At 37.5% G+C, this 17,779-nt stretch overlaps 1 protein-coding gene across 1 annotated transcript; it reads right to left on the reverse strand.

Annotated features, from left to right (window-relative positions):
- Positions 1 to 5,921: 5,921 nt before the first annotated feature.
- LOC148776533 (olfactory receptor 4K2-like) lies at positions 5,922 to 6,881 on the reverse strand. The gene has a single exon (XM_088840325.1). It carries the CDS (start codon positions 6,879 to 6,881, stop codon positions 5,922 to 5,924), a length of 960 nt encoding a protein of 319 aa, XP_088696451.1.
- Positions 6,882 to 17,779: the final 10,898 nt, after the last annotated feature.

Here is a 17,779-nt window from a genome sequence, read left to right on the forward strand (position 1 = left end):
TCATTGGCAAGTCAACTTACCACACAACATAAAGTTCAGTATACATGTCAAATAAGAAGATTCAAAGATACAGGAGATACTGGAAAGAGACAAGAAAAACCAGGATATCTTTTCTTTTGCATCTACAACAAAGTATTCAAGCACAGACTGTATATTTTACACATCCTTTTATATACCAAAACAAGTGAAAATAAGTAAACTTCCATCAAATCACTTGATAAAACTGTAAAAAGTTCTCAAAATAGAAACTGTATGAAAATTGGCCTGTTGCTTCTAGCCTTCTCTCAGTTACCCAGTGCTTCCCCATTGTCTCTGCCATATATATCTAGCAACCCAGAGTTGATAAAAAAAAGTTATAATCAATCGATTAAGAAAGAAATGGAACATTTTACCTTAGCCAAATTAAGAATTATAACCGTAATGTGTGTGTGTGTGTGTGAGTCACTCAGTCTTGTCTGACTCTTTGCAAGCCCATGGACTGTAGCTCTGGAGAAAGCAATGGCACCCCACTCCGGTGCTCTTGCCTGGAAAATCCCGTGGACAGAGGAGCCTGGTGGGCTGCAGTCCATGGGATCGCTAAGAGCCGGACACAACTGAGCGACTTCACTTTCACTTTTCACTTTCATGCATTGGAGAAGGAAATGGCAACCCACTCCAGTGTTCTTGCCTGGAAAATCCCAGGGACGGGGGAGCCTGGTGGGCTGCTCTCTATGTGGTCGCACAGAGTAGGGCGTGACTGAAATGACTTAGCAGCAGAGCAGGACTCGCCAGGCTCTTCTGTCCATGGAATTCTCCATGCAAGAATACTAGAGTGGGTTGCCATTCCCTTCTCCAGGATATCTTCCCAACCCTGGAATCAAACCCAGGTCTCCCATATAAACCCTTATAATATCTCAGAAATCTTTGAAAACTGTTCCACTTGACCTCTAATCCATTAGAAGTCAAGGAACAGCTATATAAGCTTTTTGAGACAGTGGGCTGTACATTAAATGATACATTATTGACAATTTACACAATCCAGATCTAAGTGTCATCGTGTGTGTGTGTGCTCAGTCATGTCAGATTCTTTGTGACCCCATGGATTGTAATTCACCAGGCTCCTTTGTCCATGGGATTTCCCAGGCAAGAATACTGGAGTGGGTTGCCATTTCCTTCTTCTGGGGATCTTCCTGACCCAGGGATTAAACCTGTATCTCCTACGTCTGCTGCACTGGTAGGTGGATTTTTTGCCACTGAGCCAAGGGGGAAGCCCGTGTCATCATGGCCCCTTTCTAGATCAAAAAGGAATGTTATTTTTTATGGAGTTGTCTTGTTGATTCTAGGAGAATATTGCTGTTTATGGTTAAGCAGTCCTTTCTGCTGTTGGGGGAGGTTTGGTCGATACGCGACGCAGATACACAATGCACAGGAGAGGAGAGTAAGGAGACCAAAGAGCAAAGAAATTTTTTTAATGTTTTTTCACAGTTTTCTTGCCTTGCTATAGAATGTGAATTTTATTTCACACCAAAGATGGTTGGATGGCATCACCAACTCAATGGACATGAGTTTGAGTAAACTCCGGGAGTTGGTGATGGACTGGGAGGCCTGGCATGCTGCAGTCCAAGGAATTGCAGACTCAGACATGACTGAGTGACTGAACTGAACTGAACTGAAGCTCTGGCTGCACAATCCATTTCCATAACAACTAATATTACATCTTGTTCTCTAGAAATAGTAAACCACATTTAGCTCCTTAGTTCCCTGGCAATTTTTTAAAATAAATTAAAAAAAAAAAATTTGGCCATGCTGTGTGGCATGTGGGATCCTAATTCCCTTACCATGGATTGAACCCACACCCCCTGCATTGAAAATGCAGAATCTTAATTACTAGACCACCAGGAAAGTCTCCCCGCTAGGCACATTTATGCTTCTCTGCCTTTGCCTATGCTATTCCTTCCTTCTGACATACTTTCCTGCAACGTGGCCTTGAAATCTCAGATTCAGCACTACCTCTACAAACCTTCACTTCATGGGAAATAGATGTGGAAACAGTGGCTGACTTTATTTTTTGGGCTCCAAAATCACTGCGGACGCTGATTGCAGCCATGAAATTAAGACACTTACTCCTTGGAAGGAAAGTTATGACCAAACTGGATAGCATATTAAAAAGCAGAGACATTACTTTGCCAACAAAGGTCTGTCTAGTCAAGGCTATGGTTTTTCCAGTGGTCATGTATGGATGTGAGAGTTGGACTGTGAAGAAAGCTGATCACCAAAGAATTGATGCTTTTGAACTGTGATGTTGGAGAAGACTCTTGATAGTCCCTTGGACTGCAAGGAGATCCAACCAGTCAATCCTAAAGGAGATCAGTCCTGAATATTCATTGAAAGGACGGATGTTGAAGCTGAAATTCCAATACTTTGGCATCTGATGCAAAGAACTGACTCATTGGAAAAGACCCTGATGCTGAGCATTGAAAGCAAGTGGAGAAGAGGACAACAGAGGATGAGATGGTTGGATGGCATCACCAACTCAATGGACATGAGTTTGAGCAAGCTCTGGGAGTTGGTGATGGACAGGGAAGCCTGGCATGCTGCAGTCCATGGGATTCCAAAGAGTTAGAAACAACTGAGCAATTGAACTGAACTGAATTTTAACAATTTCCTGAACAGTACCATATCTTCATACAAACAGTTCTGTCTTTGTAAATCTATCATATTGCTACATGAACAATTCCCTTATACTTTCATAAGTCTGGGCAAAGTCTTTCTGTTGTTGAAACATTTAATAACATGCTATATATAAAATGAATAGATGATTGTCACCATTCATTCCCCAGTTAATATTTTAATACATCCATGTATATATGACTATAAAGCATTTCACTATTTTTTGGACAAAAGTTCAAGAGATAAACATGTGAATAACATTGTATTGCTTTTTAATCATATACATTCTATTTAAAAACATTATGGGGCGGATTCATGTCAATGTATGGCAAAACCAACCAATGTAATATTGTAAAATAATTAGTCTCCAATAAAAATAAAAATTAAAAAAATAAAATAAAAAATAAAAACATTAAAAACACTCTGTTTAAAAAATCAAATACACTCTATTTAAAAACAACAGCACACTGGCCTATTGAACGTTGTGTATTTATTATTTTTTCCCTTGCATGCAATCTTGGACTATATTTCAACTTAAATAAGAAAGCCCCAAAATATAATACCTCTTTTGAAAAACATAGATGTAAAGGGACAACTTTATTTACAGAAATACATCAAAGATTAATGATTGGCACAAATCCAATATTTTAACATTAGTTAATATTAAGTTAATTGACACATCCTATTACAGTATTAAAACCATGGCTTTAAGTTCAAGTAGGCACAACTATTTATATTTCAGTAACCCTGAAATTTTAATCATGTTTAAAACAACAGCAACAATAATAGTATAATTAGCTAGTATTCATAAACCCTTTCCAGTGCTAAGCACTGCTGGTTAAATGTATATGTGTTTTGATTTTCACAACATCCCAAGTGGTTAAATACACCATAAAATGTCCACATTTTATGATGAAGAAATTGAGTTTTAGAAACATCAAAAATACATGTTCAGGGTTACACAAGAAATAAACTGGTGGGACTGGAATTCAACCTACAACAGATGGAACCTATCTATTGCTAAATACATGTCCCTCAAAGACAGAGAAACAGATCTTGTACTTTAATGGATCTCCAGCACCCAACAAGGGCCTTAAGCAGAGTAGATATTCAGCAACTGATTATTGAATTAAAATGAAAGTTTTAGACCTGAGGTTTATATTTAAAAATAAAGATGATAATTTTTGCTAAAGAATGTATATGAGGCAAAAGTATATTTCTACCTTAACCGTTCTTCATTTGTCTAACTGACTTTTAAGCAAGAAGGAAGAATTTATGATTTGGTTAAAATTAACAGTATTTCAAATTAAAAATGTGATTTCTTACCTAGTCCAAATGCTACATTTGTCCCTAAAGTGCACATCAGTTAACTTCAGATATTAAATATTTGGCTTGGTTTGTGTTGAAGCATGTCAAAACATTAAAAGTCTGAGATAAATGAAAGAAACTATTAATGCCACTTCTTTCTTTGCAAGGCAGGGGCTTGTGTTTTTCTCCTGGAACTTACAAACTGTCATAATCCACCATGACAGATTTTTTCCTGAACTCTTTTCATATACCTCAGTCAACTTAAGGAGATGCAACCTGTCGGTATATTGTTATTCAGAGAAATCTCAAGGTATTAGGGAATTGTATCTAGTTTTTCCATGCCACCCCCTTTTAGCAGTGGAAAACTGGAAAGTGTTTTATTGTTTTTCTGCTGTACATCTTAAGCCGCAATATTACAGACATCCTAAAACTGAATATCAAGTTTTGTGTTTGACAAATAGTGGTTGCTGCTGCTGCTGCTGCTAAGTCACTTCAGTCGTGTCCGACTCTGTGTGACCCCACAGACGGCAGCCGACCAGGCTCCCCCGTCCCTGGGATTCTCCAGGAAAGAACACTGGAGTGGGTTGCCACCTCCTTCTCCAATGTGGTTATACTTACACAATTGTTCTTCAAATACATACTTATTAAAAATGAAGTACAGTTTAGATAGAAGTCTACCTTGGTGAGAAGAAAAAATGAAATGACATTTTGAGAAACCATTCTGTCCATTTTCTACAAAATCATTACAATGGGCAATTACATTTATTATCTTCATGTTACAGATTAAAAAAGGAATAAAGAGGTAAAGTGGCTCTCCAGAATAATACAACTAGGAAATGACAAATCCAAGATCTAATTCTAAGTCTCATGTATGTTTAGAACAATGAGCTTTGCCCCTTAATGGTGATTCAGCCTCTAGCTTCATGGATTCTCTAGACTTTAGGTTCTGCACCTGTGAGGGAAATTGTTTGACCAGCTGATTTTCAAAGACTTTCTTGTAATAAAAAAAAACATATTCAGCATAATATTTAATATACCAAATTAGGAAGAATTTTGCAATATAGTTCTTAAACAATTACCATCTTTTCTTCCCACAGGCTACCTTATATTGTATACTCACACTGAGACTAATAATAATTGGGGAAAGTTTATTTGGAAATGAAATTTATCACGAATTTAATAGTTTATAATTTTTCAAACATTTAGTCTGGGGTATTAATAAATTCATCAGATCTAAGATAGCAAACCAGGTTTTGAAAGCCAGTCAGATTTGAGTAGTTTACTTTCTATGGTTTAAACTTTACAATTGATGTTTGATTAATTATTTGCTATATCAAGTGTGATAGTGATCTACATACTTATTGAGAAAAGGTATTATTAAATCTTGTATCCTCTGAACTGTTCTCTTTTGTTCAAAGTTGACTCAGAACTCAAACAGTTGTATCCACTGAATCAAGTTTGTTCAACAATATTCGAAAGAGCTTCTTCATAATATAAATTTTCCACAAAAATATTCCAATGCCATGAAAAGACCTGTTATGTCCAATATTCTTAATTTAAGTTCCGCAAGTGGACAGCATCAGAATACCATAACACTTTGAGTGAGAATGTTCTGGGTTAAAAGACAAAACAATATTTTATTCCAGGCTTCTCTAAGAACCTGGATCTATGTTTCTAGAATTCAGAAGTCTATGAATTCCTGAATTTATGTTCACAATTTTGATAATATGTGCATTTTTCCATACAGATAACCTATACATTTCAACAGATTTTCAAATGGATCCATAATTGCAAAAGACTGGCAAACAATGTACTAACATTTAGGCATGATCCTTCACATCTCTCAATTTTAACTTCTGATTTTCATGAATTTAGACTAAATGACTTGAAAGATTCTAACTTTAATTTTCTATTGTTCTGAGAACAAAACTGATGATACTAAATCTCAGGTAGGAGCTCTCTGCTCATTGTACTGAATATATTGGAGTAGATTTCCCAAGAGTTAAATATTGGTTACTTAGTTTCTTCTTCACAGCTGTTTTCACTTCCTGGTTTCTCAGAGTATAGATAAGTGGATTCAGAAAAGGGGTAAAGATGGTGTAGAAAACAGAGAGAACTTTGTCCACCAGGAAGTCTGTGAAAGGCCACACATAGATAAAGATGCAGGGCCCAAAGAACATCAACACAACTATGAAATGTGCAGTGCAGGTAGAAAAAGCCTTAGATGATCCAGTGGAGGAGTGGTCCTTGATAGTGACCAGAAGAGTGATGTAGGAAGTGAGCAAAAGCAGAAAACTTACAAGAGCAATCACACCACTGGTTGAAATCATGAAGATTCCAAGAACATATATGTCTATACATGCCAGCTGGATGACCAAAGGAAGGTCACAGAAGAAACTGTCTACAACATTGGGACCACAAAAGGGTAAATAGAGGGTAAAAGCTAACTGGCTCATTGTATGCAAGAAGCCCACTGTCCAAGAAGTTGCCACAAGCCCAACACATACTCTTTGGCTCATAATTGATGAATAATGGAGAGGTTTGCATATGGCAATGTACCTGTCAAAAGACATGGAGATGAGCAGCACAATTTCAGTCCCAGTGAAGAGGTGCAAAAAGAAGATCTGAGAAATGCATCCCTCAAAGGAGATGGTCTTGTTCTGAGCAAAGAAGTCCACGATCATCTTTGGAGTGGCAAAGGAAGACAGACACATGTCGATGAGAGACAGGTTGCTGAGCAGGAAGTACATGGGGGAGTGAAGGTGTGGGGTGGACAGTACCGTGAGCAAAATCAGGCAATTGCCCAACATGGTCATTAAGTAGAAAACAGAAAACATCACAAAAAGGAAAATCTGGAGCTGAGGAGAATCAGTAAGTCCAAGTAACACAAATTCAGACACTCTGGAATGGTTGATTCTCTCCATTGATCTGCAGGCTCTGGTCTATAATGACAAAATGGTACACAATGACAGAGTTAGAAAATGCAATGCTTCTACAATTACACATGAAGGAGTTATAATATCAGTTAATAATTAACTAGAATATTGATTACCTAAACTCTAACTACTAACTAGCGCAGTAAATATTTTTCTTTTTGGAACCACTGAACAATCTGTGTCAGATATCACTACAAATGGAAAACTTCTTGGTTTGATCACCATCAAGTACATGCTGGATTATACTCATCACATACCTATACAAAAATATTCTTTTCTGGATACTGGCTGAGGAGTTACATAATCCATAGTCACAGAGGAAGAGTACACTCAGTAATTGGGTTCTACTTAGCAAGTAAGGTAAATAAAAATTTTCATGGGGGTGAACCTCTCAAAGTTTTCTGTTAAACAAAAAAAATGAAATTTATGTTTGATCCACTATTGTTAAAACCCTGGATTTAAATAACAGTTTAATGTATTGATTTCAGGAAGCCTATTTCTTATCCTAGGAGGATGATAAATGATTTTTCCTTTAAGTAAATTTCTGTTTTCGCAGCTACAAAAAATTCCACTTTCTTTCTAATTTCATTCATACGTTTTCAAACTGTTTTGCTAGGACTGGCAAGTACTATTTTAACTATTAATATATAAATGATTAATTTCTTAATTCTGTAAAATTACAGATGATCAAAACGCATACCTATAACATATGAGTTACTCTCAAGTTTTTGTCTTACGATCGCACAGAAACACTTGTTTTAAAGGAAGAGAAAACCCTCCCTCTATTTCTCCATATGTTACTCAAACAAAGCTAATTTTTTAGACTAGAAAAAGGAGAAAGAAAAAGTCTAGGCCAAATCCAGGAAATACATGGATACAAGATGAGAATCAAGGCTTTTGTAGTACCAGCATGTAAGATCCTCAAAGCCAAACAAAGCAAGCAAACGAAAAAACCCACATTGATGATGGTATGTCAAAGTGATACCAGAGGCAACTGAAAGAAAAAAAAAAAAGATTATTTAAAGACTCAGACTCATTTTTCAAAATTGAATTTTTGATTTACAGCAGATTGCAAATTCTACAAATATCTCCTGTGACCTTCTGTTTTGCCATATTGGAAGAAAATCTGGCTTCATCCTCATTTATGTGCAAATATTCAAATTATCCTGTCAGTGTTGATAAATATTTTAGATTTGTCAGAGAACAATATTCCACAAATCTGAAAACTGAACTATGGGAAAGTTGTTAAGAGGGTTAAAGTGTTCTTAACCTGCGGTGTGACTTTGCTCATACCTTAGTAGCCTTTCTAAGATTTTACCTCTTTACCTATGAGAATTCAATTAGATAGTCTTTATATTGGAGAAGGAAATGGCAACCCACTCCAGTGTTCTTGCCTGGAGAATCCCAGGGACGGGGGAGCCTGGTGGGCTTCCGTCTATGGGGTCACACAGAGTTGGACATGACTGAAGTGACTTAGCAGTAGTAGCTTAGCAGTCCTTATAAAGCATTAAGCATATGTCCTGGGCAACATTCAATAACTGTCTAGTTTTCAAAATTCAATACTGCTCATAAATAATTAGCTTATTTTATTTCATGAATAGTAATAATAATAATTTCAGTAAAAATATTATCCTAGTATCAATTCAGTGATTTAGAAAGATACGGGCTTCCAAAATCATTTCATTTTTTTGAGGTTAAATTACTTCTTATAAAACTTATCTAAGTATCTTGATATATTAAAGACTAAAATTTCTCAGTCTCAGATATTTGAATATTTCTTCTATTTCCCTGATTTAATGATGTAATTAGTCATGACAAACACAAAAATTATTATACTTAATTTAGATTTATATACATATATAATGAATATGTTATGTATTCATTGTCTGGGAAATCCCACGGAGAGAAGGAGCCTGATGGCCTCTCTAATACCTGATTGGGGGCTTCACTTGTGGCTCAGTCACCCATCTTTATGTCTTCATATATATATGTGTGTGTGTGTGTGTGTGTGTGTGTGTGTGTGTGTGTGTGTATTTCCTTTGCTACTCTATTATTTTGACTTCAGTTCAGTTCAGTTCAGTCGCTCAGTCGTGTCCAACTCTCCGCGACCCCATGAATCACAGCACGCCAGGCCTCCCTGTCCATCTTACACAGTTATTAAATGAAAATTGTCTGCTACCTGAGGAACACGAATTACAATTGCTTCTCAAGGTCCTTATATTATTTCTGGCTTTTAATCTACCAGCCATGCATCAGAAACCAAAAATATCATATCCTTCAAGATTCACAAACCTACTGAATCGCCATATTCCTTAGGAAGCATGAGAAGCCTAGAAGTGTGTATATATATTTTCTCCAGTCTTGCTACAAAAGGCACTAAAAATCAGAGGCATCTAGGAAGATCACAGATTAGGCACTACAATCTGCTTGCAGTGGGAGTTATTAAAATGCTGAGCTGACTTTTCCCAATGTTGCAAAAAAAGCTGTGAAGTCTATCTTTGCTATTTAGTGTGGACTGACACTCATGATGAAGCAATTTTCATTAGAGAAAAAACACAACTGGGACCTGTCTTTAGAAGACCTTTGAGCAATCATTTAAGGAGCAAAACATTGCTCCTTTAATTACAGAAATATTCTCACCTTTATGCCCCAGTGTTCAATATCCCAATGTTGGAAAATCTCTCTTTTGAACTAAGGCACTTTGTCACCTGCATACTCTTGCTTACTTGAAGAATGATATAAAGAAAGAATCCTGCATTAAAGTTTCTGATGGGACATTGAAAATTAGTACAGGCTAATAATATAATGATAGCTGCTACTCAGGTAGATAAAATTTGGGGAAGGAGAAATTGGAAAGCTCAAAGTAACTGGAAGAAATGAAGGCAGGTACCTTGCAATAGCCTAGAAGAATGGTGTAAGAATTAAATTACACAAATAAACATAAAGCATTCAGTAGAATGCCTGGCACAGAGAAAATGATGAATAATATACGGTGGTAAGAATAGCAGAGGTGATTGTAAATATTAACATAATTTTTTGAAATGTTTATGACATAGAATTCAGGATGATACTAGTTGTGGAATCTCAACCCTAAACTATAACTGAGGGTCTGGTTATATTTACTTGAAGGTCAATCACTCATCTGTAGTTTGCTCTTCAAATACAGTCATCTTTCCAAATTTCTTTAGTGATTTGAACTGTTCACAATTACCATAGCTAGCCTACATTCCTCCTAAGACAAGCAATGGAGCCCAAGAGAATCTTCCCTAGCTGACCACATTCCTTGCACCCTTTGAAATACAAAAAAAAAAAAGAAGAAGATGAAACTTTTTTTTAAAGATATTTTTGTTCTCTTTCTGTTCTGTAAAAAGAAATAAAGAAAATGACTTAAAAAAAAAAAAAGCCAACCAACATAACAGTTGCAAAGATTCAGTAAATCCAAAATGTCTGCCCTGGTTTAAAACAAAAGAAAAGTGTATATAATAATTACTGGCTTTATCCTGGAAAGGATAAGAGGATTAACAGAAAAAATAATAGAAAGAAAACTTAGTTTAGGGCTTCCCAGATGGCGCTAGTGGTAAAGAACCCACCTGCCAATGCAGGAGACGTAAGAGACAAGGAGATCAATCCTGGGTGTTCATTGGAAGGACTGATGCTAAAGATGAAACTCCAATACTTTGGCCACCTCATGCCTCGAGTTGACTCACTGGAAAAGAGTCTGATGCTAGGAAGAATTGGGGGTGGGAGGAGACGGGGACGACAGAGAATGAGATGGCTGGATGGCATCACCAACTCGATGGACATGAGTTTGAGTGAACTCCGGGAGTTGGTAATGGACAGGGAGGCCTGGCGTGCTGTGATTCATGGGGTCGCAAAGAGTCGGACACGACTGAGCGACTGAACTGAACTGAACTGAAGACACAAGGGTTCGATCCCTGGATAGGGAAGATCCCCTGGAGAAGGATATGGCAATCCACTCCAGTATTTTTGCCTGGTAAATCTGATCAACAGAGGAGCCTGGCAGGCCATAGTTCATTGTGTGGCAAAGAGTCAGACACGACTGAAGAGATTTAGCATGCATGCCGAAAGAGCACTGGAGTTTGGGTGCATAATGAAAGTTTTCTGTATCTTGGTTGTTTTGGTGATTACATGAATCCATATCTGTTAAAACTCATAGAACTGCATACCAAAAGGGACAAAACCCAATTTTACTTTAAATCATTGGTAAAGTAGAATTTTGAAAAGCAAAACCAAATAATTCTGTACAGTGACTCGTTACAAAATAAAGGAAACCAGTATCTTTCTTATAACAATTACTTGTTAAAGTATGTCATTAAAAAAGAGTCTATTTAGATGAGCAATAGGATATATAAGGTAAATAGGAATAATATTGGAGAAGGCAATGGCAAGCCACTCCAGTACTGTTGCCTAGAAATCCCATGGATGGAGGAGCCTGGTGGGCTGCAGTCCGTGGGGTCGCTGGGGGTCGGACACGACTGAGCGACTTCACTTTCACTTTTCACTTTCCACTTTCACACATTGGAGAAGGAAATGGCAACCCACTCCAGTGTTCTTGCCTGGAGAATCCCAGGGACGGGGGAGCCTGGTGGGCTTCCGTCTATGGGGTCACACAGAGTTGGACACGACTGAAGTGACTTAGCAGCAGCAGCAGCAGCAGGAATAATATTAATTAGAAATGCATCTCTATTGCAAGAGCCTGTGTTATTGGAAAGAGAAACTCAATACTCTTTAGTACATAAATTCCAATGAACTCTAAGTTTCTTTGACTTAAAATATTATTCAGAATTTTTCTAGAGGTAAATCAGGTGAAAGTAGTCAGGAAGTAGAAATAGTATTTCTAACATGCAAAGTATGATAAAATGATGGTATTTAAATAACATAGAAAAAGCATGGAGTACAACAAATTAATGTAAAGGATCTAAGAGTATAAAAAATAGATAGATGCCTGAAGATATACAAAAATTTATAATATTATAATCTTTACAATATTATAACCTTTCTGGACAAAAGTGACTTTATATTTTACCTAAACTTTTAGAAAACATTTTAAGGAAAAAATGGATTTAATTAATAGACATTGATGGCAATAGTACACGTGGAAAGCTATAATAAATATGATACTTTTGTTTTTTCCAAATAGTAAATCTGTAAAAGAAAGTGAGTCCTTTACTCTTAGAAACAGCAAATAAATAATTCCATATTTTGTTGGCAGAAAATTAAATCACAAGAATTTCACTATATGTCCAAATTTATACTTTGTGACCTAGTAATTGTATTTCTATAAATCTATTCCCAGAATATGCTCCATAAGAGTGAAAGGTAGTATTTAAAATATTTTTTATATAAAATCGATTTGTAATAGCAAAATTCTAAATATACAAATGTAGATTATTTAAATATTAACAAATGGTAATTGAATAATTCACAGTCATTTGAGTATTGTAATCTATATTTACTTATTTAAAACATGCCTATAATATTAAGAGAAAAGGACAAATTATAAACTATATATATAATATGACCCAATTTTTATAAAAATAATAATGTGTTTATACATGTAAAACTGACAAAATTTTAATATTAGATGTTTCTACATAATGGAACTACATGAATTTTTCATATTATTCTTTAATTTATTAGTTTGATATTTGCAAGCACCTTCTTTGTGCTAGTCAGTAGTCAAAACAAACCAATTTTTGCCTTGATGGATCTTACATACCATAGTGGTAAAAGACAGACAATAAAATAAGCGTGTGCAACATATGTCCTGTTAAAAGGTAATAAGTACTACGAACAAAAGTGATGCAGGAAAGATGGGGAGGGACTGTTCTGGGAGTGGGTGCTCAGGGAAGGTGTCACACAAAAGGTGGCCTTCAAATATGAGGAAATTATATAGGAAGGCTTGGCAGTATCTTGGAAAATTACATTCCAGACAGAGGAACCATCAAGTTGAAGTTACTGGGGTGGGACTGGGAAGGGTGGTTGGGCTGACATAGCCCAGGATCAGGAGTCCAGGACAACTGAACAGAAGGATTGAGATGGGATGCATTAGAATAAGGGGTCAGAGAGTAAAAAGGAGTGGGAGTTGGGGCTTATGGATAGGGTCCTATGGACTTTTATAGATCACAAGGAAAGACAGCTCTTTAACAGCAGAGTCATCGAGGGTTTTGAGAAGACAAGGATGTGACTATATTTTAACCAGATCATTCTGGACGCTCTGCTGACAATAAAATAAACTGGGACAAAAACAGAAGACCAATAAAGAGGCTACAGCTATAATATAGGCAAGAGATGATGGTGGCTTGGGCGTAGGTGGTATAATTTGAGGGAGAGATGATGTCATCTGGCAGTTTCATGATGACAGCGCTAATCCAGGCTTGTTAATAGATTGGATGTGGAATATGAGAGAAAATATTTCTAAAATATTACAAATCTTAGATTTTTGGCCAGAGACTGGAAAAATGGAATTACAGTGAATTCCATTGGGTTGTGGGGTGGAGAGAGGGGTGCGGTGAACAGCAGGAGTCAGTCTGGGATGTCATGTATGAGGTGAAACAGGACTTGAAAGCAGAGCTGTGGCAGGGTCATAGGCTTCTGGAGAGAGGAGCCTAGCCATTCATGAGAAAGATAAATATAAAGATTATCAATAGATAGATGGGATATAAGCCAGGAAATCTGGGTAGCTAAGAAGCTCTCAAAGAAGAATAAAGGAGCAGCTGGTGATGTTCGGGGGAGACAAGAAAAATGGAGGGCCTGGGAAGGCAGTGATTCACTGTGTAAGATTCTATTAAGAGGTCAAACACGATGAGACCTGACTAACAATCATTGCTATCACTGGTGATCGTGGAATGACTTTTTATTGGCATGACTGGGTGAGTTGGAAAGGAAAAACATTGGAAGCAGAGAGGATGAACAGGACAGCCTGAGAAGATTAAAACTACATAGTGTATGTTTCCAACTGTGTGACATTCTGTACACAGCAAAACTATAGAGATTGTAAATGGGTCAGTGGTTATCAGGGGCTTGAAGGAAGAAGGAAGAGAGGCAGGGATGAATAGGTGGAACACAGGGGATTTTTAAGGCAGCAAAACTACTCTGTTCAGTTCAGTTCAGTCGCTCAGCCGTGTCCGACTCCATGAGACTCCATGAATCACAGCACGCCAGGCCTCCCTGTCCATCACCAACTCCCGGAGTTCACTCAAACTCATGTCCATCGAGTCAGTGATGCCATCCATCCATCTTATTCTCTGTCGTCCCCTTCTCCTCCCACCCCCAATCCCTCCCATTATCAGAGTCTTTTCCAATGAGTCAACTCGTTGCATGAGGTGGCCAAGGTATTGCAGTTTCAGCTTTAGCATCAGTCCTTCCAAAGAACACCCAGGATGGATCTCCTTTAGAATGGACTGGTTGGATCTCCTTGCAGTCCAAGGGACTCTCAAGAGTCTTCTCCAGCACCACAGTTCAAAAGCATCAATTCTTTCGGTATGGCATTGGGTTTTTTTTTTTCTTTTTGCAGCCTGAGGCAGTTGTAAAATAATGTAGCTTTTTACAACTGTGTATTCTATAGTATTTTTTCATTTGGTGAAATTTTAACTTAATATTTTTGGCACTGTGCTTTGTACCATTTATTAAATAAAAATTTTTGAAAAAAAGCATCAATTCTTTGGTGATCAGCTTTCTTCACAGTCCAACTCTCACATCCATACATGATCACGGGAAAAACCATAGCCTTTACTAGACGGACCTTTGTTGCCAAAGTAATGTCTCTGCTTTTTAATATACTATCTAGGTTGGTCATAGCTTTCCTTCCAAGGAGCAAGCGTCTTTTAATTTCGTGGCTGCAATCAGCATCCGCAATGATTTTAGAGCCCCCAAAAATAAAATCTGACACTGTTTCCACTGTTTCCTCATCTATTTCCCATGAAGTGATGGGACCAGATGCCATGATCTTTGTTTTCTGAATGTTGAGCTTCAAGCCAACTTTTTCACTCTCCTCTTTCACTTTCATCAAGAGGCCTTTGAGTTCCTCCTCACTTTCTGCCATAAGGGTGGTGTCATCTGCATATCTGAGGTGATTGATATTTCTCCCGGCAATCTTGATTCCAGCTTGTGCTTCTTCCAGCCCAGCGTTCCTCATGATGTACTCTGCATATAAGTTAAATAAGCAGGGTGACAATATACAGCCTTGATGTACTCCTTTTCCTATTTGGAACCAGTCTGTTGTTCCATGTCCAGTTCTAACTGTTGCTTCCTGACCTGCATAACGGTTTCTCAAGAGGCAGGTCAGGTGGTCTGGGATTCCCATCTCTTTCCGAATTTTCCACAATTTATTGGTACACACAGTCAAAGGCTTTGGCATAGTCAATGAAGCAGAAATAGATGTTTTTCTGGAATTCTCTTGCTTTCTCCATGATCCAGCGGATGTTGGCAATTTGATCTCTGGTGCCTAAACTACTCTGTATGATACCGTAAATGATGAATAGATGAAATTGATGAATAGATGAAATGTATTTGTCAGAATTCCTAGAACTGCAGAGAAAATGCAAACTCTAATATAAACTATGGATTTTATTTTAAAATAATGTATCAGTATTGGTTCATCAGTTGTTGCAGATGTACCACACTAATGCAAGATATTAATGGGAAAAGTATGTATATATGATGCGGGGCAGTTGAAACTGTATTTTCTGCTCAACTTTCCTATAAATATAAAGCTGCTCTTTAAAAGTCTATAAATATTTTTAAACCACTCTTGAGCTTGGCTCTAAAGGGGAAGAAAAAATGAGACAAGACGTGGAAGGAGAAAGCTGACCAAAGATTTTATTTAAGGTCAAAGAAACATATGCCAAGGGGATGCAATAGGAAGGAAAAAGTTAATGGTTCAGAAGAGAAAAAGGAGTAATGGTCCTTTGTAGGAAAGATGGAATGGAGTCTGATGCACAGATGGAGGAATCAGCTTTTGTAGGAAAAGCATCAGGTCACCCAGTCTCAGGAGAGATGCAGGTATGTGAGTAGATACACAGGTAGCTGTGCTGTGTTGTGTTTAATTGCTCAGTGTTGTGTGATTCTTTGTGACTCCACAGACTGTAGCCCGCCAAGCTCCTTTGTCCGTGGGGGGAGGCATACTGGAGTGCCTTGCCATGCCCTCCTCCAGGAGATCCTCCCAACCCAGGTCTCCCGCACTGCGGGCAGATTCTTTACCAGCTGAGCCACAAAGGAAGCCCAAGAATACTGGAGTGGGTAGCCTATCCCTTCTCCAGCGTATCTTCCTGACCCAGGAATCAAACCGGGGTCTCCTGCATTGCAGGCAGATTCTTTACCAACTGAGTTATCAGGGAAGCCGTGATAGAGAGTAGGATTGAGAAGGAGATATTTCAGAAAAGAAAATGCTCTTTTCCATAATATGCATATTTTACCATGTACATGATTTGTGTTTATTTTATCATATTTATATTAAATCATAAACATTTTAATTTTGATTATTTTGAAATAAAATATAAAAAATTAATCCCATGCATTTTGGTTCCAGGTTTGTTTTGGATGCTACCCATTCAGTTGGTTAAGCCATTGACAGAGAGGCAGTACCAGGAGAGGCTTCTGTTATCTTGAGGAGATCTGATAAGTACAGAGTGGCTGTGGATCAACATCTTGACCCTGGTCCTAGGCTAACATGGTGGTATTTTTCAGACAACAGGTGACAAAGGTTGTAGCAAGAACAGCTCTCTTTGTAATCTAGGTCTCCTGTGCTGTTCTGGGAGTCATCTCTGGATATCCAGCTTATAATCTGTTCTTCCAAGCTTTGAAACTGTTTCATAAGCATGTAATTCTCTATATTAAATCATATTTAAGTAATTAGAATGCAATAGATTCCTGATTGATACACCAAAGAACCATCAGGATCACACTCAGTGTGAAGTCAATTACAGATGAGATCAATAAACAGTTGTTAAGTCACTTCAGTCGTGTCCGACTCTGTGCGATGCCATAGACGGCAGCCCACCAGACTCCCCTGCCCCTGGGATTCTCCTGGCAAAAACACTGGAGTGGGTTGCTATAAACAGTTAGGAGTCATAAATATCTGATAGGACTAATTATGAAGTCATGGCAAAAAAGACAGTGAAATAAGTAATTAGAATGCAATAGATTCCTGATTAATACACCAAAGAACCATCAGGATCACACTCAGTGTGAAGTCAATTACAGATGAAATCAATAAACAGTTAGGAGTCATAAATATCTGATAGGACTAATTATGAAGTCATGGCAAAAAAGACAGTGATGTTTCCATGACTTTTTTTATATGAAAATGACCTGCTTTATTTGCCTTCCTCTATGTGATTATTGAAGAAAAATTTGGAGTTTAATTCCTTTTGAAGATGTACACATAACATTTCCCTTTTAATAATATTTTCAACTCTTTGATGTCTTCAGAATCTTGAGTTTACAGCCCTGAATCACTTTTGAACCTTACTAGAGAAATTGCTCTGCTGTTTAGAGTGGATTCTTATTGTCATTATTTTAAATGAAGCTCTTTATATTCACTTCATAACCCTGTCTATGTGCTGGACATTGTCAGTATCTCCAACGTGAATGCCAACCGCTTATACAGTCACTTATTACATCCCAGGCAATTTGACCTTTGCTGTGATCATCAAATATACCAAGTTCATTACTGTCTTCAGATTTTTGCCGTACCTGTTCCATCTGCCTGGAAGGCTCTGCCTGCCCATGTTTGCACAGTTGGCATATTCAGTTTATCCAGATATCAGCCAAAACATCACCTCCTTTAAAGGACCTACTTCAAGACTAAAAGCAAATTCACTACCCCCATCTCACACTTGCTATTGAATATTTTGCTTTTATTT

The sequence above is a fragment of the Moschus berezovskii genome, chromosome 9 (genome assembly GCF_049115385.1).
Source record: "Moschus berezovskii isolate FMDL1 chromosome 9, NW_MosBer_1.0, whole genome shotgun sequence".
Lineage (NCBI taxonomy): Eukaryota > Metazoa > Chordata > Mammalia > Artiodactyla > Moschidae > Moschus > Moschus berezovskii.